We start from the raw sequence: 23,432 nt of genomic DNA, 5'->3' as shown, positions 1-23,432 counted from the left end.
CGTATCAAGACAAGACTACATGCAGCAAATGGAAAGGGATGGGTGAGGGGGTTAAAACAGAAGAGATGCAGGGCCAGTGCCTGTGTGACAGCTCTAACCCGCAGTGCTGGGGGGGGGGGCCAGCTCTGTTTCTGCAGGACTAAATTGGCTGTCAAGCTGCCACGACCCTTCACACAAGCAGCCCTCTCATATTTCTCCTGTAATATGAACTGCTGGGGGGGGGGATGCAATTACCGCTCCCTCTTCGTATGTCATCTCTGTCATGTATGAAGGTAAAAACACAGAGCTGCTCTTGTTTTAATGTCTCCCCCAAAACTAATTTCCACTTGCACAACAGACACAGGTGTGGGGGATCCTGTTACCTGCACCACAGATAGTCAGGACTGCTGTACATCATATTGCTCTTTATTGTTGCTCCATTTTGATACAATTCTATACTCACTCCCCTGAGGTCAAGAGCTTGAATGACATCATGTCCTCTGGTCCGTAGGTCTTAAGGCGTTTTTCTAACAGTTATAAATATATATTTTCTCGGCTTGAAAGGAGACGTACAAAGCAAAACTTACTCTTCTGAAATCCCCGATAAAACAATTTAACTCAACTTGCCAAACAGAAACACAGTCTCTAAACACAAATGGGCTATCACGTGTCCCAAAGGACTTTTTAATGCATACAAACAGTGTGAGGTATAACAATTAAACTCTTTATCCTATACAGCTATATCTTCACAAAAATTGCATTTGACTTTAAAAGTTTAAAAGTGGTCAGGTGATAATCTGCATTTCTCTTATGGTAAACAAAGTTAAAAAAAATATGCAAAAAATGTGTATTTTCTTTTAATATTTAGTTTATTACTGTATGCATCTGCATTTACTACATTCCTATTTTCCTCCTTGTTATTTTCAATGTAATATTAAAATCTTATTTAACTTTATTATACTGCTAATTCAGAGAGTGTTGGTTCATACTTCAGTCCTCAGCAGTTTCACATAATAAAAGTATATATTTTTCATCGGTTTTTGAACCATTTGCAGTGATTATCAATGGGATTGGTGCAGAGTGCAACAAACAGAGAAGTCAGAAATATTAAGAGACGGCCCTAAAACATTGTTGCTTTTGGTCTTTTCATAAGATTGGTTGACAATACCTAGAATGATGTGCTTTATTATGTATCAGAAAAGCCACTATATTAGGCAATTCTTCCTGCTGGTTGTGATTAAAGAACATGTTTCCCTCAGACTGTGTTCCTGGTTAATGGTTTTGACCGAACTGATTTCATCTAATGCCTCATTGTAGAGGTAAAGGATTGCTTTGATGCATTTTGGCAAGACTATTACATTGCTGTATAATACTAAATTGTCCTGAATAAGAGTGTCTACTAAAAGCTTGAATATGAAATAGATTGAGAGCCGCCCACGGTGACAGACTGCTGTCTCCGCCCCATGTCTTCCCAAATGTCCTCATTACATGTGCAGCTGTATGACATAGCACAGGTGATCGATGGCACGGCTCTCTCATACTCATGTGCTCCTGACATGATTTATCATTCAACTCACCCACCTCCCCACTCTACAGAAACACCTCATCTCATCTGCGTAGGTAACGGAGGCAGAGCTGCAACGACTGATCAACTAATCGATCTACAGAATAATAATCACAGATCTTTTGTTTGTTCTCTCTGTTTTATATCATATTAAACTGACAGTGTTTGGGTTTTGCATGAATAAAACATCTACCTGGACTTTGAGAAACTGGGATAAACAACACAGCAACAATTGTAATCAATTAGTCTATAAAATAATTCAATAAGGCAGATTAATCGATAATCAGTAAGTAACCCTCAATTGCAGCCATATTAGGGTGAATCGATAATGAAAATAATTGTAAATATAAAGAGCTGAAAGGATTACTCGATGTATTTACTCTTCACTGGTTTTTACGTTAAAAAAATAAAAATGTGTTCTTAACCCTTTCAAATAAGGAGATTTCCTGCTTTCTCTGTTTTAAACTGAAAACAAATGGATTTTGCATTGACAAAACCGGGATGGACAACATAGACAAAACAATGAATCGATGAATCTAGTAAATAAACATTTATCGATTAATTGAAAATGACAAATTATTCTCAATTGCAGCCCTACTAGGAAATTATTGGCAGATTAACCGATACTAAAAATATGTGTAAATATAAAGTGTGGTAACCGTACGTTTAATTAGTTTGGGGTAAAAATCTGTCCAGAGTGAAAGGCCACAACTGAGGACGTTCCCTACACATGACGCCTCCATGCAGTGAGTCGATCTCGTGTCGTTGACTCGGCTCTCAGAGAGACATTTCCACCAGCTGATGGATCACAACGCTCTCACTCGCAAATGAAATAGGAGTGCTTCTTTTCAGCTGCCTTTTTCTTGTCCCTCGACACAAAAGGATGTGATTCACCAACTCAACAGAGGTGGTATAGGGACTGATGACTTGTATGACACATGAACTTCTCACACTCTCATTACCCATGAATGATCCATCATCAGCTGGCCCGTTCTCTTATAGCCCCGCAGCGTGGAGCCCCAACCGATGAGTGACCACCAGATGAATCACAATTAAACACTTCTCCCACTCCTCCGTCTCCTCCACCGCGGCAGCTATATCTCTGAGGTTATCAGTGCCAGACAGGCCGGCGTGTAAATGAAACGCAGACAGAGACAGGAGCTGTCAGTCACCCTGCTCAGAGTGTGTTTCCATCTGTGTCTCACCCTCCCAGCCATGGAGGCACGTGCAGCGACCTATCACCATCAGGTACAGCTCCCATTCCCCACTTCCTCTCCTTTCTTCTGTATTAAATAATGTTCTTCATGAATAATATTTTACTGCAGCATGGTTCCTCACACTCATGTCTCGAGTAAAGAAAAAGCCATTAATAGGTCCAAAGAAACGCAGGGCACAAACACAGGAAATGTTTTTCCACGCTGGCAAACAACTATCTGTTTGCTGTTTTTCTTTACAAGCACAAGGAATATGTATTGTGTGCCAGGTACACACACAAACACACACACACATGCACGCACGCACGCGCACACACACACACACACACACACACACACTCTGAGAGGAACAACTGCTATTGGAATTCTATACCTTCTTTCGGTATAATGAAATGCAGATGCTCGTCTCTGCTTTCTAGCATGCAATCACAGGATTACCATGCGATGCTGCAGAGCTCTGTGTCTGAGTTCAAACACAACACATGACATGAATTAAATCCAATGTTTGAGTCATGAAAATACATTTCATGGCTCTGAGAAAAACGTTTTGACCTTATTGCTTTCCAATGAAAACTATCACATATTCTTACATTGTCAATCAGTTCTGGGGGTGAGATTTTCTGTGTAATTTAGGCAAAGTTGTCTCTTAAAAAGCCAACCAGAAGTAAGTCACCCATGACCAAGCAGCTGTCCATTTATTATAAAACGAGTATCCCTATGCAAGAACACTTTTAATAGCCCTCAACTCTGTACATCAAAGTGTCTTTTATTGTATTTTAAGGGGATCCAGTGAGTGTTAAATGTGCTTCCCTCATTAAATGTCACTAACTTAAGCATATCCATGAGTCATGCTGGGAGGCTTTCCATAATGTGGGAGCTAAAGCGATTTCTCGTGGTAAACACATGTATATAGAGTCTTAGCTCATTGCTGTTCAAATTCATTAAAGCATGACTTGAGCTTTTATAAGACAAATGTAAGGTACAAATACCAGTGGAGAAAAACAACATTTTACTATCACACATTTTAAACAGTCGGATTAATTATCCAAAGAGAGGTTACAGCAAGCTCTTTGACCTTTGTCAAGCCTCTCTTGTTAGTAAGACTAGCGGGATCTCTTCGGCGGCGCTTTCTGCTGCTAATTGGGCCCCGAAGCCACCGCTATAGGCTGGTAATTGTGGCATTGTGTCTGAATTTGCACTTCACTGCTTTGCCCTCCTGTGATTAAAATTCATACGGGGGCCCACGGGTTGGTAGTGTGTCATGCGTCTATGTGTGGGTGTATTGTGGAGAAGCGTGGGGGGCTTTTGATAGTAGAACATGTAAATAGCTTTTAGTTCACTTACTCTCTCAGTCTTTCCACTTGAACATTGATGGTGAGTTTATCTTCTGCACAAGCAGTGTACAAATCAACCATTATATTAAAAACAAGAACATTTAGGTATTGTACGGAGGGAGGCTCATACATTTCTTGCTATCGGACATGCCAACCCAGTCTCACAAAAAAACGTGTAATAACTACGTTGGTCCACAACTTGGGACGTAGTATTTCTACAAAAACGCCTCTGAAATTGTAAGATCCCTACGTTTTTTTTCACCATTCCAATCTGATCAATGATGACATGTATAGCCAGCCGCATTTGTCATGATTTCAGCGCTGGTTGTCTTGGTGGTGCCCAGCAAACAATGTGGGCTTCGTAAATAAATGGACAGCCTTCTGAGGAAAACCTGATCTGATTAAAAGAGACGGCATTCATCCTACTTTGGAAGGTGCAAATCTCATTTCGGCAAACATTTCAGGGCTTTGTGGACTTAATCCATGATAAACTGGAGTTGAGACCAGGAGGCGGAGTCGCAGTCTTACACGCTTCTCTGCGCTCTCTCCTAGGCAGTCATCCATAGGAATCCCGAACCCAATAAAATACCCAATATTAGTGGTGTGTGTGTCTGCCCAAGGACAATTTAAGGTAAAACCTAATAGAGGTGTCACACATAATAACCTAATAAAAGTAAATGTAACAACTACTATAGTGCAACAAAACAGGAATATTAAATGTGGTCTCTTAAACATAAGATCTCTAGCATCTAAAGCAATATTGGTAAATGATTTAATATCAGATTATAATATTGATATATGCTGTCTCACTGAAACTTGGTTGAGACATGAAGAATATGTCAGCATAAAGGCCACTCCACCCAGCCATATCAATACTCATATTGCCCGAGGCATGGGCCGAGGAGGTGGAGTTGCAGCAATCTTTGACTCAAGTTTACTTATCAATACTAAACCAAAATTAAATGATACCTCCTTTGAAAGTCTCGTTTTTAGTCTTACGCATCCGACCTGGAAAACTTTGCACCAGGTCCTTATTCAGAATTCTTCTCAGAATTCTCTGAGTTTTTATCAACTTTGGTACTTAAAACAGATAAAGTAATTATCGTAGGTGACTTTAATATTCATGTTGACGATGATAAAAATAGCCTTACTGTTGCATTTAACTCTATATTAGATTCTGTTGGTTTCTGTCAGAGTGTAAATAAACCAACCCACTGCTATAATCATACTCTCGACCTTGTTCTGACTTCTGGTATTGAAATTGAGCAACTATTAGTCGAACCGCATAATCCTGCTTTATCAGACCATTTCTTAGTAACTTTTGAAGTACTGTTACTAGACTACAAAGCATTAGTCATCTGTTAGTGCTATAGCCAAATTTAAGGAAGAGATTCCACCAATACTTAACTCGATAGCATGTCTGCATGTAGGGGAGGAAACTTATACAAAATGTACACCACCCCAAATTGATCATGTTGTTGATAGTGCTACAGATGCGCTGCGAATACAATTAGACTCTGTTGCTCCTTTGAAAAAGAAGAAAATAAAACAACATAGATTAGCTCCATGGCATAATGCCGAAACCCGCAAAATAAAGCAAAAGTCGAGACAACTTCAAAGGATATGGCGTTCCACTAAACTTGAAGAATCTCGTTTAATTTGGCATATTACTCTCAATGAATATAAGAAAGCACTGCGTAAAGCGAGAGCAGCCTACTACTCTTCATTAATAGATGAGAATAAGAATAATGCAAGATTTCTTTTCAGCACTGTAGCCAGGCTGACAGAAAGCCACAGCTCGATTGAGCCTTCTATTCCCATAGCACTCAGTAGTAATGATTTTATGTGCTTTTTTAACGATAAAATTGTTACTCTTAGAAACAAAATTAATGACCTCTTGCCTTTGACCAGTATAGTGTTATCAACAGCTCCCGGAAACGTAAGTTCTAATATTACACTAGATAGTAAACTAGAATGCTTTTCAGCCATAAACCTTGAACAATTAAATTCAATGATTCTCTCTTCTAAACCATCAACGTGCATGTTAGACTCAATTCCAACTAAGCTGTTGAAGGAAGTTATTTATCTTTATTAAATATTATGAATATGTCTTTATTATCAGGCTATGTTCCACAATCATTCAAAGTAGCAGTGATAAAACCGCTTCTTAAAAAGCACAACCTCGATCCAGAGGTTTTAGCCAACTATAGACCTATTTCTAATCTTCCGTTCCTCTCAAAAATTCTTGAGAAAGTGGTCGCAAAACAGTTGTGTGATTACTTAAAAAACAATGATTTATTTGAAGATTTTCAGTCTGGCTTTAGAACACATCATAGCACAGAGACAGCTCTGGTTAAAGTCACAAATGACATTCTAATAGCCTCTGACAAGGGACTTGTCTCTATTCTTGTTTTGCTCGATCTCAGTGCTGCATTTGATACTATCGACCATGATATCTTATTGCAAAGACTAGAGCACTTAGTTGGCATACAGGGAACTGCTTTAGGCTGGTTTAGGTCCTATCTATCTGAACGCTCTCAGTTTGTACGTGTCAATGATGAATCTTCCACGCAAACCAAAGTTAGCCATGGAGTGCCACAGGGATCAGTGCTCGGACCTATTTTGTTCACATTATATATGCTTCCGTTAGGCAATATTATAAGGAATCATTCTGTAAATGTTCATTGTTATGCGGATGATACTCAACTATATTTATCAATCAAGCCTGATGAAATTAATCATCTAAATACAATTCAAGACTGCCTCAAGGACTTAAAAACGTGGATGACCTTAAACTTTTTGATGTTAAACACGACCAAAACTGAAGTTATTGTACTTGGACCGAATAATCTACGAAACAAATTATCTAAAGATATACTAACTATGGATGGCATTAATTTGGCCTCCAGTGAGACTGTAAGGAATCTTGGTGTTATATTTGATCAGGATTTATCCTTTAACGCCCACATAAAATCAATTTCAAGGACCGCCTACTTCCATCTACGTAACATTGCAAAAATCAGGCATATCTTGCCTCAAAACGATGCAGAGAAACTAGTCCATGCATTTGTTACTTCAAGGCTGGATTATTGTAACTCTTTATTATCAGGGTGTACCAAGAAGTCAGTCAAGTCGCTTCAGCTGATTCAAAATGCTGTAGCTCGTGTACTAACCAGAGTTAGGAAAAGGGACCACATTACTCCTGTTCTGGCTGCCTTACACTGGCTCCCTATAGAACACAGGATATAATTTAAAATGCTTCTTCTCGCCTACAAAGCCCTTAATGGGCAGGCGCCATCTTACCTTAAATAACTCATTATACCCTACTGTCCTACTAGGGCATTGCGTTCCAAGAATGCAGGGTTGTTGGTTGTTCCTAGAGTCTCTAAAAGTACAATGGGAGCCAGAGCCTTTTCTTATCAAGCTCCACAATTATGGAATCAGCTTCCAGTTTGTGTTCGGGCGGCAGACACCCTATCCGCTTTTAAGAGTGCGCTTAAGACCTTCCTTTTTGATAAAGCTTATAGTTAGGGCTGATTAGATTCAGCCCCTAGTTTTGCTGATATAGGCTTAGTTTGTCGGGGGACATCTTACTTCTCCCTTCTCTCTCTCTATACCTGTGTACTCTCATGTTCCGATTAACCCAGCTTCCCCAAATGTCTTTCTTTTTGGTGTCTATATACGCTGGGATCCGGAGTCATGGATGATCCTGCGGTCCTGTGTCCTGCATCGCGAGCCCTGGATCTTGAGTCGTGGCTGTGGTCCTGGATCATAGGTTCTGGATGGATATCCTCGTGGATTCATCTTCCTATTATACACACATGCATTTCCAAACATTTGGACTACCTATGTTGTAAATGTATTATCTTTTCAATTTACACACAGCATCTATTGCACGTCTGTCCGTCCTGGGAGAGGGATCCCTCCTCTGTTGCTCTCCCTGAGGTTTCTCCCATTTTTCCCTTTAAACTGTGGGTTTTCTCCGGAAGTTTTTCCTTGTACGATGTGAGGGTCTAAGGACAGAGGGTGTCGTATTGTCATACTGATATTCTGTACAAACTGTGAAGTCCACTGAGACAAATGTAACATTTGTGATATTGGGCTATATAAATAATAGGGCTGTCAAGTTAACGCGTTAATAACGCATTAACGCAAAAAAAAATTAACGCCACTAATTATTTTAACGCGATTAACGCATGTGTATTTTTTTTCCTCGGCCGCCCCGTAGTTTCAGAGCGCATCGAGTTTAAAATACCATCTACAAGCTGATGCTGACAGCCCCGCTCCTGCCGCCCGCTTGTGGCAGACCACACTTCCACGCTCACCGGCAGGCACCGACTGGCTATTGGGAGGACCGGGAGGGTGTGTGTATGTGTGGCCCGAGCGAGCGAGAGAGAGACCTTACGTGCATTGTTGTTGTTAGCATCTGGTGCTAGCTAGCTGCGCTAACGGATATAAGGAGCCGTTTAAATGAAAATAGAGGAGCGACATTTCGCCACAACTGCAACTTGACTTTATGCAGGTAGCCAGACAGTGGGACATTGTACGAAAAGTCAGCACACTCAGCACGGATAGTGCGCGAAACATGATTGCAGCGTCCAGGCAGCTCCCGTTCGAGCATATGCCTTGAGTTGCACATAGCTCCAACGATCCATCACACACACACACACACACACACACACACACACACACACACACACACACACACACACACACACACACACACACACACCATTTGTATTGTATTATTGAGAGGTTCCAGGTTGAATTGAGGCGAATATTTGTAATGTTCAGAGGTTGTTGTTTAATATTCATGAGAATATTTGTCCTTGTTCAAATGATAATAAACATTAGCATAAAGCATATTTGTCCACTCATATGTTGATAAGAGTATTCAAAACTTGAAAAATATTCCTCTAAGGTACATTTAGAACAGATACAAAATGTGCGATTAATTTGCGATTAATCGCGATTAACTATGGACAATCATGCGATTAATCGCGATTCAATATTTTAATCGACTGACAGCCCTAATAAATAAACATTGATTTATTGATTGATTGATCATTCATTCCAATGGCTGGCGTCTATGTTACGTGATCTTCACATTTCTCCCTGCAGAAAAAAAAACATGGCCGACATTCGTTTTATTCTCGGTGGAAAATGTCTATTTTAAGGTTAGTTTGGCCATTAAAATGCGTTTTGATGTCATTTGATGCGAGAAATATGAGTTGTTATTTCAGATTATGTGTGCAGTGGATGGACATGATCTTTAGTTTGCTAGTTATTACGAAGATTACTTCAGGAAATTGTGTCCATACAACGTTTTCATTGTTACCAAGGTGGTTGCTAGGGACGCTGCTATCGATATTATTTCTGTTCTGTTGTGTAACTGTCTAATGGTGTTATCTTTATTGCTACCCCCTTCCCCGTCAATTTATAGCGTTGGTCCACAGCGCAAACGTATTAGTTTAACAAAATCCGCATCTAAAATTGTGGCATATACGTTATTTTCCCCTGTGCAACTCTCCATTTACTCAACAATAACACATAATTATCCTTGTGTTTATTTATTTGTTTGATTAATAAACACAAGTTGGAGTCCGTCAGGACCGAGGGTCGGAGCAGCTCATTTGCTTTAGAGAATAGTGATGTGTCGGTCGCGAACGAGCCGATTCTTTTGAACGGCTCTTTGGTACGAACGAGGGGAACCGAGTCCTACTTGGTGAGAGCCGTTCTTGTTATCGTTCAATCGTTGATCCGCACTCACTGCCTGCCAAAATCCACTCGCCTTTTAAAAAGCTTGATTTTGTTCCCCAAACATATTCTGTGAAGACCCGCCCCTACTCTGATTGGTAGGTTCCAGCACGAGGAATGAGATGGGGTGGGTCTTAACGGAATACGCGACTCGCGAGAGAGAGAAGTCATAACAAGTGGTACAGGACAGGTAGACAACGTGTTTTTCGAATGGAAAATGAGTCAAACGCGAAAATGCAGCAGCATTTGGATGCACTTCAACCAAAACCCAGGCAGTGATAAAGCGCACCATTTGTAAAGGCAAAATATCCTTTAAAGCAGGGTCAACAAATAATCTCCATCGCCACTTAAAAACACAGTATCTAATATTAAGAGTTGCATGAATTTCATTCAATGCAAGGCAACTTTAACTTTACAATGCCGATTATTGACATTAGGTCTGGCAATACAGTCAATCATTATCCTGGTGATTATTTCGCAGATAAACCTAGTAACCCCGCCCCCTTTAAAAAAACGGCTCTTTTGAACGGCTCTTTTGAACGGAAAGGAACGGAGCCATAAGATCCGGCTCCCTTCAAAGAGCCATAATTCCCATCACTATTAGAGAATATTACACCCAGAAGTAAGTATTCTCTCCGCTTCGCCTGACAAACCCCGTGATAGTCCTCAAGCTCTGTGATTGGAGAGTGTGCTCCGAGGGAACTTACGCCGAGCCTCGAACAGCACTTGAAATGGGATGGAATCACGGCAGACTGTTCAAAACTGGATTTTAACGGGTCCACCGCGTCCCCCCCTCCCCCACCCCGTCCCCAGAACTACACACGCTGGCTATTCTGTTTCGCAAACATGTTCTCTATCTATGGCACGTCTCTACTGGCAGTTGTAGTTTTAAAATACGTTTTCGTATTTCCCATAATAAGAAGTTGCCAGTATTAAACTGTGTACATCCCTGGAGGTTTAGGGGATAGAAAACACTCACATTTAAAACATATAATTAATAAATCGGTGAAAATTGCTTGTGCCCATAATGGGCAGCATTCAGCGACGTGCAGTCAGGGGAGGCAGGGGAGGCAGAGCCTCACCTGTCATACTCCAATGTAACGGAAAAACAACTAAAGAAAAACTAAATAGTAATAATAATAAAATGTCTCCACTGATCTGTGTTGTAAATGTGATTTCTGTTTGATTCCAATCGCTTTTTATAGTCAAAATCAGCAAATTTGCCGAGCTCCGCTACAACTACGGGTAGCGATGAGAAGTGAGGCAGGGACGAGCTCTGCCTCACGTAAGCCCACAGTTAACTGGCTGGAGCGCGGGCACTAATGTAGCGCGGGCACTTATTTTGTGAGCGAGCTCAAGCCAGTTACTGTGTGGTGAGGTGAGGCACAGATGAGCTCTGCCTCACCTCAGAATGCGTCACCCCACAGAAACTGTCTGGAAAGCAGGCCCAAAGCGCATGCCTGCACCATCTCACTGTATGTCACCAATGTAATGTTTGTAGATCCCTTTATTACATTTATCCTCGCCATCCATAGTCTCTAAATAACTTATTTCACGTATATATGATATTTAGGCTCGCTGGTCTCATCATACAACGGCAATGAAAAAAGCACCAGGGGAGGCAGCCATAACCTCTGCCGCACTGAAGGGGGCGCAAGTGAGGCCACAGGTTCTTGTTGCTACTGTTATTCTATGCAGAGACGGTAGAAGTAGACGCGAACAACAAACTAGACTTTTGAAACTAGAGGAAGATAAGGAGGACTTTTACAAAAAAGTAATAGAGATTGTTGTCCAGAAGGATAGCATGGACTTCATCTTCAAGTCAAGGTAAGACCACATTTGTAATGCAAATGGAATCTTACTAAGAAAGAACAATCCAATATTTAAATTGTGGGTAGGCTATCCTTTTGTTGAACGGTCTGTTTAAAATGAATTGAAGCATCAGACTAAAAAAGCTTTTGAAAATAACCGAATATTTCGATTAAGGTCAAAATATAATATTTGTAAATCTGACTCTAAAAGAGTCAGTGCCTCACCAGCCATGAACCTCACCGCACGTCACTGGCAGCATTAATATATATTATACACACATGCCAGCTAAGGTCAGAAGAGCTTTATTTAACAACTGGTCTTATGTTTGTGACCCCTGTTGTTAATTGATAACATTACATTACATTACATTAATTGAAAAGCCTGAAACATGCACTTGTCAAGGTTCAGAGGCACATTTTGCAAATATGGCAGTAGCCATCGATCAGCTTAAGATAATATATACTTTATTGATCCCAAGTTGGAACATTTGCGTTACATCAGCATGTGTAACAGTTAAATATGCAGTGGTGTTTATTTGTAAATCATTTAGTATAATCACACAAATTCTGTGTTTTATATTCAACAATTCTGTGTTCTTTATTTATTGATTGTTCAATACCGGACAAGGCCGGAGATGAAATATCTACATACATCTTATAAGAGTATAATACATTATGTATAATATCAGTTAAAACAAGTGCTTCAACATAGTTAACATTGCTGGAGGTATGCACAAATATTGATAGATGTCTTGTAATGGACTATTGAGGAACCTGCGACCCAAGTTTTTCATTCAATGCAGAACTACACCATAGTTGTGTAGGCCTACTGTATATGATATGTCAATACACCTTAGAAAATCATGAAATCTTGAAAGGGATGTGCAAAATAGTCATTATATACAGTCTTTAATTAACTATTAGTAGAGAATAACGAGTAATGAATATACTTTATAGGGATCCTATTAATATCTAATAATACAAATAATGAAATTCAATAACATGCTTTAACCACTAGGTGTCCCTTTATATCAGCTGTGCACCTTTATGGTGTAAATACAGCCTATCTACCAATTGGATCAAATATAAAAGTCAGCCGAATTAGTGTTGATACTGCAAGGAGACGTATTGTGTGAAAAGAAATGTAAGATGTTGTTTAATGGCTGATATATTTATGATCCACGTCACGTTTTCAGTTCCTCATGTTTGTCGAGAAGTCTTCTCATCAGGGCTCTATAAATACAAAACTACGGCAGATATGTAATATTTAATGCAGCCGAACCGTGTATTACAATGCCGGTATGTGATGACTTTCAAAGAGAAAAGCAAGGACACTCGGAATAAAGTATTATTTTATTTTTTTTAAATGTTTTCGGTCTGTTTCCGGTATTTGTTAATAACGATGTGCTCTGAGATGTGAGACTGGAATTGCACAGGGGAAAATAACGTAGGCTATCTTTAGATGCGGATTTTGTTAAACTAATATGTTTTCGCTGTGGACCAACACTATACATTGACGGGGCCTTCCCCGTCAATGTATAGTGTTAGGGTATAGGGTAGCAATAAAGATAACACCATTAAACAGTTACACAACATAACAGAAATAATATCGATAGCAGCATCCCTAGCAACCAACTTGGTAACAATGAAAACGTTATGGACGCAATTTCCTGAAGTAATCTTCGTAATAACTAGCAAACTAAAGATCATGTACATCCACTGCACACATAATCTGAAATAACAACTCATATTTCTCGCATCAAATGATATCAAAACGCATTTTAATGGCCAAACTAACTTTAAAATAGGCATTTTCCATCGAGAATAAAACGAAGTTCGGCCATGTTTTTTTTTCTGCAGGGAGAAATTTGAAGATCACGTGACGTCAAACAGAGCACATGGTGTAGTCCAAACGATAGCTGGGGATTCTGGGTAGTGTAGTGTCTTCTGCCAAAAATACAAAAGCATTGCACACAATTTAAACCAATCAATGTTGTGTAATTAACAAGGATAATCTGGTGTTTTTTAGTCGATGAGTAGTGCAGATATCACTGTAAAATCAATCGACAGTAAGGGGAATACTTACTTCCGGGTGTACAATTCTCCATTATCCAATGAGAATGGACGCTCACATTGCCTTTAAGGGCAGCCGACACAAACGAATGCCGTGCTTCCATGAGCGTCCATAGAAGCATATGGACATCCCGGAAAGCTGAAAATGGACGCTAAGGGCCCCCCCCCTTGCGTTGAAAATGGACGCTAAGGCCCCCCCCCTTGCGTTGGAAAAAGCCGACAGGGGACTTGACATAACGTCAACATAGGCCGACCTGGGAGTGAGGATGTGTTGCCATATCAGAAGCATCCACCTCCAAAACAAATTGTCTTTCAGGATCGGGTACTCGGAGGATGGGGGCGGAGGTGAACCTGGCCTTAAGGTTCTGGAACGCCTCCTCAGCCGAGGAGGACTACTGGAACATAACCTTAGTGGCGGTCAGGGCTGTGAGTGGAACGGCCAAGGTGCTGTATCCACGAATGAACCTCCGGGAGAAGTTGGCGAACCCGAGGAACTGTTGTAGCCGCTTCCGGGAGTCTGGAACCGGCCTGGAAGTGACTGCATCAACCTTGAAGGGGTCCATCTCAATGCTCCCCTGTCCCACGATGTATCCCAGAAAAGAGACAGAGGATGTGTGAAACTCACACTTCTCCGTCTTAACAAACAGCGAGTTCTCCAGTAATCTCTTGAGAACCGCCTGGACATGGTGCACGTGTTCTTTCAGAGTCTTGGAAAAGATCAGGATGTCATCCAAGTAAATTAATACATGCCGGTCCAACATGTCACGGAGCATGTCATTTACCAACTCCTGGAATACTGCAGGGGCGTTGGTAAGTCCAAAAGGCATCACCAGATACTCGTAGTGCCCCGAGGCGGTGTTGAAGGCAGTCTTCCACTCATCCCCCTCGCGAATACGTACCAAGTGGTACGTGTTACGCAAGTCCAGCTTGGTGAATATGGTTGCTCCCTGCAGCAACTCGAATGCAGAGGAGATAAGAGGCAGTGGGTATCGATTATTTATAGTAATGTCATTAAGACCCCGAAAGTCGATACAGGGCCTTAGGGTCTTGTCTTTCTTCTCCACAAAGAAGAACCCCGCTCCAGCGGGTGATGAGGAAGGGCGAATAATCCCAGCCGCCAGAGAGTTATTGATATAAGTCTCCATGGAAACTCTTTCCGGAGCAGACAGGGAGTACAATCGACCCCTGGGAGGGCTGGTGCCGGGATGCAGGTCGATGGCACAGTCGTAAGGCCGGTGTGGTGGTAGGGAAGTAGCCCTCGTCTTGCTGAATACTTCCTTGAAGTCCAGATATTCCGGTGGAACTACTGTAACATCCGGAACTTGGCTGGGGTTCCCCGAGCACTGAGGCGCGGCAGCCTGTTTCAGACAGATCTAATGACAAGAGGGGCTCCACCCCAAAATGGCTCCCGTCTCCCAGTCAATGTTAGGGTTGTGGCGGCGGAGCCATGGGTAACCCAGGATAAGCGGGATATGTGGAGACCGGAGAACATGAAACTGAATAGTTTCGTGATGGTTCCCGGACAGGAGCATGTAAACGGGTACAGTCTGATGAGTCACTGTCCCCAGCAGGTGACCGTCTAAGGCGCTGGCTGGAACTGGGCAAGATAAGGGAACCCGGTATATTCCCAACTGCAGCATAAGCTCTTCATCCATAATACTCGCGTCCGAACCAGAGTCAATAAAAACTGCAAGAGCCTGAGAGCTATCTGGCAATAGCAACCTGGCGTGGCTCAATGGTCTCTGAGCGGGAACAAATCCAGGGGATTGGCTCACCAGTATGTTCCCCATTACTGCTGAGCCCTGCCTTTTACTGGGCAGCGAGAAACCAAATGGCCAGCCCGGCCGCAGTAGAGACATAAGTTACTTCGTCTGCGATTTTCACGTTCCTCCAAGGTGAGGCTGGTGCGACCCACCTGCATGGGCTCATCACCCCCTGGTTGCGGCTTTGGAGTGAGGGAAGGAGTCCCAGTCGAACCCGGATGTCGGGGCACCCAGGCATGTTGAACTCCCTCCGATCGTCGCTCCCGTCTCCGTGTCTGGATGCGCCGATCAATGCGGGAAGTCAGCTCAATCAGCCCCTCCAGTGAGTTGGGCAGATCAAAAGACACCAGCTCGTCTTTAATGTAAGCCGCCAAGCCACGCAGATAGGCGTCACACTGGGCTGCAGAATTCCAGTTGCTGAGGTGGCCCCTGGTGCGAAATCCAATAGCATAATCCACCACAGATCCATTACCCTGGCTCAGGCTCAGTAGTCCCCCTGCAGCGTCTGGACCCACGGACACGGGTCCAAACACCTTGCGTAGCTCCGCGGAAAAAGCGGGGAAAGAAGAGCATGCGGGTGTCTGCTGCTCCCATTCAGCTGTGACCCACAGTCGGGCTTTCCCAGTCAGATGATTGACAGTGAACGCCACATGAGCTGTGTCAGAAGCGAAAGTTTGTGGCTGCTGCGCGAACCAATAGTATGAAGCTGCAGCATCGGAGGCTGCACTCTCAGGACCGCACTCCCACGACCGCACTCCCGCGACCCTAATTGTTTTGCGTATTGTGTTGTGTACTTACCATAGTCTGTATAAAGTAACATATTATATCTTATATTATTAATATATATATAAATAATTCGGATAAAATGTTATTCCAGCGTCAATAAATGAGTGTTAATCCCAGTGTGTTTAGTGTACAACATCACATGTCATTTCACCTTCAATTCACGGTTTTCAAAACGTTAGCCAAATGCTAATGCTAACCGGAAATGAAGAATCTTCAGAATAAAAGTGTTAAGTTAATAGTTAGTGTGAACTTCCGGGTTTTTCAGAATAAAACTGCTTTAAATTAAAACCCTGTATTTAATTTAAATTACGTCATATCAACATCGAAACATTGAGGTTTGGGAGGGAGGAAGGAAGATTAGGATTAGGTAAAAAGGTAGGGAGTGGTTAGGGTTAGGATGGGGGGAAGGGAAGGGTTACGGCCCGTCTACACTACAGGCGTCAAAAAATGCTTTCAACGCTTCGCCCATTCATTTGAATGGGGTGACGTGGATATTTTCAAACTTCGCCGAACTGCATTGTGGGTAGCATGGCAAGGCGTTGCAAGCATCACGAGCGTCTATCGGCGTCAAAAGTTAAACAATGTTCAACTTGAACAATGTTCAACTTTTGAGGCTCGATGCTTGCTCGAAGCTGGCGTCAGCCAATCAAATCCCGTTTTTGCAATTCCCGCCAGTACAAGCACTAGCCAATCAAACCGCATGTATGCTGATCCCGCAGGTCTTGACTATTTTCCATATGTCATAAAATGGAGGACAAATTAATCATTGCCGTGGCAAATGTCCCAGTCTTGTATGACTGTACTCTGTTCACCTACCGGGACCTAAACCGGAGGAACCAGGCATGGCGGGAGGTGGCAGAGACAGTTGGTGAAACTAGTAGATTTTCTGGGGAGTTTATATCCAGTTTACTTCGTTTTAGCATTGAATGGACAGCTAGTAATGTAGCATAATAACATATAATATATATTAATATAATAATAAAAAAACATTATAATAAGTATAAGCATAATATATAACATAACATATAATACATGCACAGCTATCAAGCATAGACAGTATATTTAGCCAGCTAGTAATGTAGCATAACATATAATATATATTAATATAATAATAAAAATATATAATATATAATATAATAAGTATAAGCATAATATATAACATATAGCCTAATACATGCAGAGGGTGTCGTTTTTCTCATACTTACTGATATTCTGAACAATCTGTGCTGTTGTATTTGCTGTAAAGTGTCTCTACTGTAGGCTAATTTTATTATATGTACAGCACTTTGGCTCGACCAAAAATCGTTTATAAATGTGCTATATAAATAAAACTTGATTTGATTCACAGCTATCAAGCATAGACAGTATATTTAGCCAGCATGGAATGTAGCATACAAATAGCATTCATTAATGGAGGAATAATTTAGAAAATTCAAGAAATTCACTTTATTATTTATTAACTTTATTATTTCATTTCATTTTATTAGATAATGTCTGCAAGAAGAGATGGAAGAGTCTGAGGGACAGGTTCCGCAAGGAAAATAATATGGAGAAGGAGGCCAAAAGAAGCGGGGCAGGGTCTGCAAGGTGGTACAAGCCCTGGCGTTTCATGGCAGTGATGGGGTTTTTAACCCCATTCATCATAGACCGTGAGACGTCCAGCAATGTCCCCCGGCAGACCCTGCCTCCATCCACCCTGGTGGCAGAGGAAGAGAGTCAGGTAGACAGTGAGTCAGCCAGCCAGTCCACCAGCCAGTCCGCCAGCCAGTCCACCAGTCAGCCCGCCAGTCAGCCAGGAGGAGAATGCTGAGGTCCGGGGCAAAACACGGGGGAGGGGGAGGGAGATGTCCCCGTTTGAACGAAGTCTGCTGTCTGCTGTCAGCAATTACCAAGCAATTGCCCAGCCAACCCCACCAGTGGTGGAGGAGGACGAGGACTTGCAATTTTTCAAGAGCCTCTTGCCCACCATGAGGCAGATGACAAGGGCACAGAGGGCAAGAGTCCGCCTCGGGGTACACCAGCTAATTTTTGACGTGGACCAGCAGGACAATTTATAATTTAATAATATGTTCACACATACTGATCCACATTACATTTGTTTACACTCATCACACACACTTCACTCAAATTCACCAAATAAAACATTATTTCAAGTATGTTGTGGCTATACTATGTCTTCACTTGTTCATGTGGTTTGTCAGTTGCAACATACCAGAAGCTTCATGTATGTCGGTATATATAATGTGCTTTCTTCTGTAATTGGTCATATGAAAACCTATTGAAATTATGAGTGGTTTATCAGTAAAAACAGGGCTGAAAGAAAAAGGTTGTTAGTCATATCATAATATAATAATATCAATTCAAGAAACATGTTTATTAGGAATGTTTGATTTTAAAATGGCTCATTTGGAATATTTGCTCTTTAAAGAAAATGGGTAGCTCTTAAAAGAGCTTTTGGTTTGGAGGAGCCATGGTGACCCTACACCACTTTATGCTGCCATGACACTACACCCTCCTCATTCAAATAGGAGCAGAAGGTCTCCCGCAGTTGGATGGATCGGCGTGTGGCGTTGTTTGAGCCCATCATAGGTGCATCGCGCAGGGTTGGAGCTTCATCACTCGACTCTGCGACGACAGGTGTGCGTGATGACCTTCCTATTGTCTTCCTGCGGAGGAAGTTGTGCAACACACAGGTGGCCTTCACACACAACTCTGTTACCTCCGGGCTGGTGGTAATGACACGCCGGAACATTCTCCACTGAGATGAGAGGATGACAAACGCACATTCAACCACCAACCTGGCCCGGCTGAGGCGGTAGTTGAACAGCCTCCTTTCACGCGTGAGCTGACGTCCAGGGAACGGACGCAGCAGGTTGTCCAGCAGCGGAAAAGCCTCATCTCCAACAAACACATGGGGAAGAAGGCCCAGCCGCTCTGCTCCTGGGATGACGGTGTCAGGTGGTAGCTGCAGACTGCCATCTCGGAGGCCCTCTCCAAAAGCGGAATTCCGCAGGCTCCCACCGTCGCTGCTCCTTCCAAAACCTCCGACATCCACTACCCTGAAGAGGTACTGGGCATCCACTACAGCCAGTAGTACCAAGGAGTGGGTGGACTTGTAGTTGAAGTACAGGGACCCAGAATTTGCCGGAGCCTGGATCACCACATGCTTCCCATCAATGGCACCAACGCAATTTGGAAAGTTCCAGCGCTCCTGGAACCCAGCAGCGATGGCTCTCCAGTCCTCCGTCTGTGGTACCGGCATGGTCTCCTCGACCAGCGCAGTCCAGATGGCACCCGCAACCTCCTTGACGATGACAGCCACTGTTGCATGCACGAGTCATCGGTTGCCAGGTACCTGAGAAAAAAGTAATATACAAGATTTAAAAAAAAAAAAGTTATACGCCACGCAGACACACACACCACAGACACTAGGGGTGTTGAAAATAATCGTTTCTACGATGCATTGCGATGCGGACGTGGAGGATTCGGTCTCGGTGCAGTGACGGAAGATAATCGGTTATAGCGTAGTAACGTTGCTTCCTGATTTTCCGGCCGCGGCTTTACTATAACGTTTTTTTTTCTGTCACTTGTTAGTGTATTCTAAAACCCCGAAGGCAGGAGAGACTGAAAAGAGTCAAGGGAAGCTTATAAAAGTTAACAGCATTTAATTACACAAAAGATGCGGTGGTGTACAAAATGAAATGTGCGAGTGGAGGCGCTCTCCTCATCCGACCGGTCAGTCCAGGTCAGCAGGTAGAAAGAGGTCAATCCTTGGCTTGCTCTTCCTGTTGTCATCGGAGGTCTTCTCCTATTGGCCGGCGTCGTCGGGGGCGGGTCCAATGCAATTTCTGCCTTTTTCTGTTGTTAAATTAAATTAAATTAAATTATATCACCTCTCTGAAGAACCAGCACCTTACCGTGGTAGAGAGGTTTGTGTGCCCTGATGAACCTGGGGGCTGTGTTGTCTGGAACCTTGTGTTCCTGGTAGGGTCTCCCATGGCAAATTGGTCTCAGGCAAGGGGCCAGACTAAGATTGGTTCAAAAGACCTCATGAAAGAAAAACTAAGAAGTGAGGATACCCGGCCCGGAGGAATCCCGGGGTCCCCTTCTGGAGCCAGGCCCAGAAGGAGGACTCGTCGGCGAGCGTCTGGTGGCCGGGCTTGCCACGGAGCCCGGCCGGGCCCAGCCCGAAAAGGCAACGTGGGCAACACCTCCGCTTCTCCGTCCCGCGGGCCCACCACCTACGGGAAACATCGATGGGGTCGGGTGCGCTGCCAGAAGGGTGGCAGTGAAAGCGGAGGGTCTCGACGGACCAGACCCGGGCGACAGAAGCTGGCTTTGGGGACATGGAACGTCACCTCTCTGGGGGGGAAGGAGCCGGAGCTTGTGCGGGAGGTGGAGCGTTACCAGTTGGATCTGGTTGGGCTCACCTCTACGCACAGCGTCGGCTCTGGAACCTTACTTCTGGATAGGGGTTGGACTCTATTCTTCTCCGGAGTTGCTCAAGGTGTGAGGCGCCGGGCGGGTGTGGGGATACTCACAATTCCCCGGTTAGGTGCTTCGTTGTTGGAGTTTACCCCAGTGGACGAGAGGGTCGCCTCCCTACGCCTGCGGGTTATGGGGGGGAAAACTCTGACTGTTGTGTGTGCTTATGCACCCAACAGCAGTTCAGAGTATACGGCCTTCTTGGAGACCCTGGAAAGAGTCCTGTATGGGGCTCCTGAAGGGGACTCTTTAATCTTGCTGGGAGACTTCAACGCACATGTGGGCAATGATGGAGACACTTGGAGGGGCGTGATTGGGAGGAACGGCCCCCCTGATCTGAACCGGAGTGGTGGTTTGTTACTGGACTTCTGTGCTAGTCATGGATTGGCCATAACAAACACCATGTTCGAACATAAGGATGCTCATAAGTGTACGTGGTACCAGAGCACCCTAGGCAGAAGGTCCATGATCGATTTCGTTATCGTATCATCGGACCTGAGGCCGTATGTTTTGGACACTCGGGTAAAGAGAGGGGCGGAGTTGTCAACTGATCACCATCTGGTGGTGAGTTGGGTCGAGTGGCGGGGGAAGCCTCTGGATAGACCTGGTAAGCCCAAACGTGTAGTTCGGGTGAACTGGGAACGTCTGGAGGAGGCCCAAGTTCAGGAGGCCTTCAACTCGCACCTCCGGCGGAGCTTTTCGGGCATTCCTGTGGAGGTTGGGGACATTGAACCAGAGTGGTCGGTGTTCAAAGCCTCTATTGCCGAAGCCGCGGCGGGGAGCTGTGGTCTCAAGGTCCTAGGTGCCTCAAGGGGCGGTAACCCTCGAACCTCCTGGTGGACACCGGTGGTCAGGGAAGCCGTCCGACTGAAGAAGGAGGCCTTCAGGGATTTGTTATCCCGGGGGACTCCCGAGGCAGTTGCAAGGTACCGACAGGCCCGAAGGGCAGCAGCCTCATCCGTGGCCGAGGCAAAGCAGCGGGTGTGGGAGAAGTTCGGAGAAGACATGGAGAAGGACTTTCGGGCGGCACCAAAGTTGTTCTGGAAAACTGTCCGACACCTCAGGAGGGGGAAGCAGGGAACCATCCAAGCTGTGTACAGTAAGGATGGGACGTTGTTGACCTCAACTGATGGAGTGTTAGGGCGTTGGAAGGAACACTTTGAGGAACTCCTGAACCCGACAACTCCGCCCTCTATGTTAGAGGCAGAGCTGGAGTATGACGGGGGATCAACACCAATCTCCCGGGGGGAGGTCACTGAGGTCGTCAAACAACTCCACAGTGGCAAAGCCCCGGGGGTGGATGAGATCCGCCCGGAAATGCTGAAGGCTCTGGGTGTTGAGGGACTGTCATGGTTGACACGTCTCATCAACGTTGCGTGGAAGTCGGAAACAGTACCGAAGGAGTGGCAGACCGGGGTGGTGGTCCCCCTTTTTAAAAAGGGGGATCAGAGGGTGTGTGCCAATTACAGAGGCATCACACTACTCAGCCTCCCCGGGAAAGTTTACTCTAAGGTACTCGAAAGGAGGGTCAGGCCGATTGTCGAACCTCAGATTGAGGAGGAACAATGCGGATTCCGTCCTGGTCGTGGAACGACGGATCAGCTTTTTACTCTCGCAAGGATCCTGGAGGGGGCCTGGGAATACGCTTATCCGGTCTACATGTGTTTTGTAGACTTGGAGAAGGCGTATGACCGAGTTCCCAGGGAGTTACTGTGGGAGGTGCTGGCGGGAGTATGGGGTGAGGGGGTCTCTACTCAGGGCCATCCAATCTCTGTACTCCCAAAGCGAGAGCTGTGTCCGGGTCCTCGGCAGTAAGTCGGACCCATTTCCGGTGAGGGTTGGCCTCCGCCAGGGCTGCGCTTTGTCACCAATCCTGTTTGTAATATACATGGATCGGATTTCGAGGCGTAGTCGTGGGGGAGGGGGTCTGCAGTTCGGTGGACTAAGGATTGCACCACTGCTTTTTGCAGATGATGTGGTTCTAATGGCTTCATCGGTCTGCGACCTTCAGCACTCACTGGATCGGTTCGCAACCGAGTGTGAAGCGGCTGGGATGAGGATCAGCACCTCCAAATCTGAGGCCATGGTTCTCAGCAGGAAACCGATGGACTGTCCACTTCAAGTAGGGAATGAGTCCTTACCCCAAGTGAAGGAGTTCAAGTATCTCGGGGTCTTGTTCTCGAGTGAGGGAACAATGGAGCGTGAGATGGGCCGGAGAATCGGAGCAGCGGGAGCGGTACTGCAGTCGCTTTACCGCACCGTTGTGACGAAAAGGGAGCTGAGCCAGAAGGCAAAGCTCTCTGTCTACCGGGCCATTTTCGTTCCTACCCTCACCTATGGTCATGAAGGATGGGTCATGACCGAAAGAACGAGATCGCGGATACAAGCGGCCGAGATGGGTTTTCTCCGCAGGGTGGCTGGTGTCTCCCTTAGGGATAAGGTGAGAAGTTCGGTCATCAGGGAGGGACTCGGAGTTGAGCCGCTCCTCCTTCGCGTCGAAAGGAGCCAGTTGAGGTGGTTCGGGCACCTAGTTAGGATGCCACCTGGGCGCCTCCCTAGGGAGGTGTTCCAGGCACGTCCAGCTGGGAAGAGACCAAGGGGTAGACCTAGGACCAGGTGGAGGGATTATATCTCTTCGCTGGCCTGGGAGCGCCTTGGGATCCCCC

At 44.4% G+C, this 23,432-nt stretch overlaps 1 protein-coding gene across 1 annotated transcript; it reads right to left on the bottom strand.

Annotated features, from left to right (window-relative positions):
- Positions 1 to 18,721: 18,721 nt before the first annotated feature.
- On the bottom strand, positions 18,722 to 19,543 carry LOC117561526 (protein ANTAGONIST OF LIKE HETEROCHROMATIN PROTEIN 1-like). Its single transcript, XM_034239017.1, has one exon. The coding sequence runs from the start codon at positions 19,541 to 19,543 to the stop codon at positions 18,761 to 18,763; it is 783 nt and encodes a 260-aa protein (XP_034094908.1). The 3' UTR covers positions 18,722 to 18,760.
- Between the last annotated feature and the right edge of the window lie 3,889 nt (positions 19,544 to 23,432).

The sequence above is a fragment of the Gymnodraco acuticeps genome, unplaced genomic scaffold (assembly GCF_902827175.1).
Source record: "Gymnodraco acuticeps unplaced genomic scaffold, fGymAcu1.1, whole genome shotgun sequence".
Classification (NCBI taxonomy): domain Eukaryota; kingdom Metazoa; phylum Chordata; class Actinopteri; order Perciformes; family Bathydraconidae; genus Gymnodraco; species Gymnodraco acuticeps.
This window is presented reverse-complemented; position numbering and strand designations above follow the sequence as displayed.

Excerpts from the sequence above, each read along its gene's own strand:
- LOC117561526 (XM_034239017.1), bottom strand. The coding sequence starts at position 19,543 with ATGCCGGTACCACAGACGGAGGACTGGAGAGCCATCGCTGCTGGGTTC.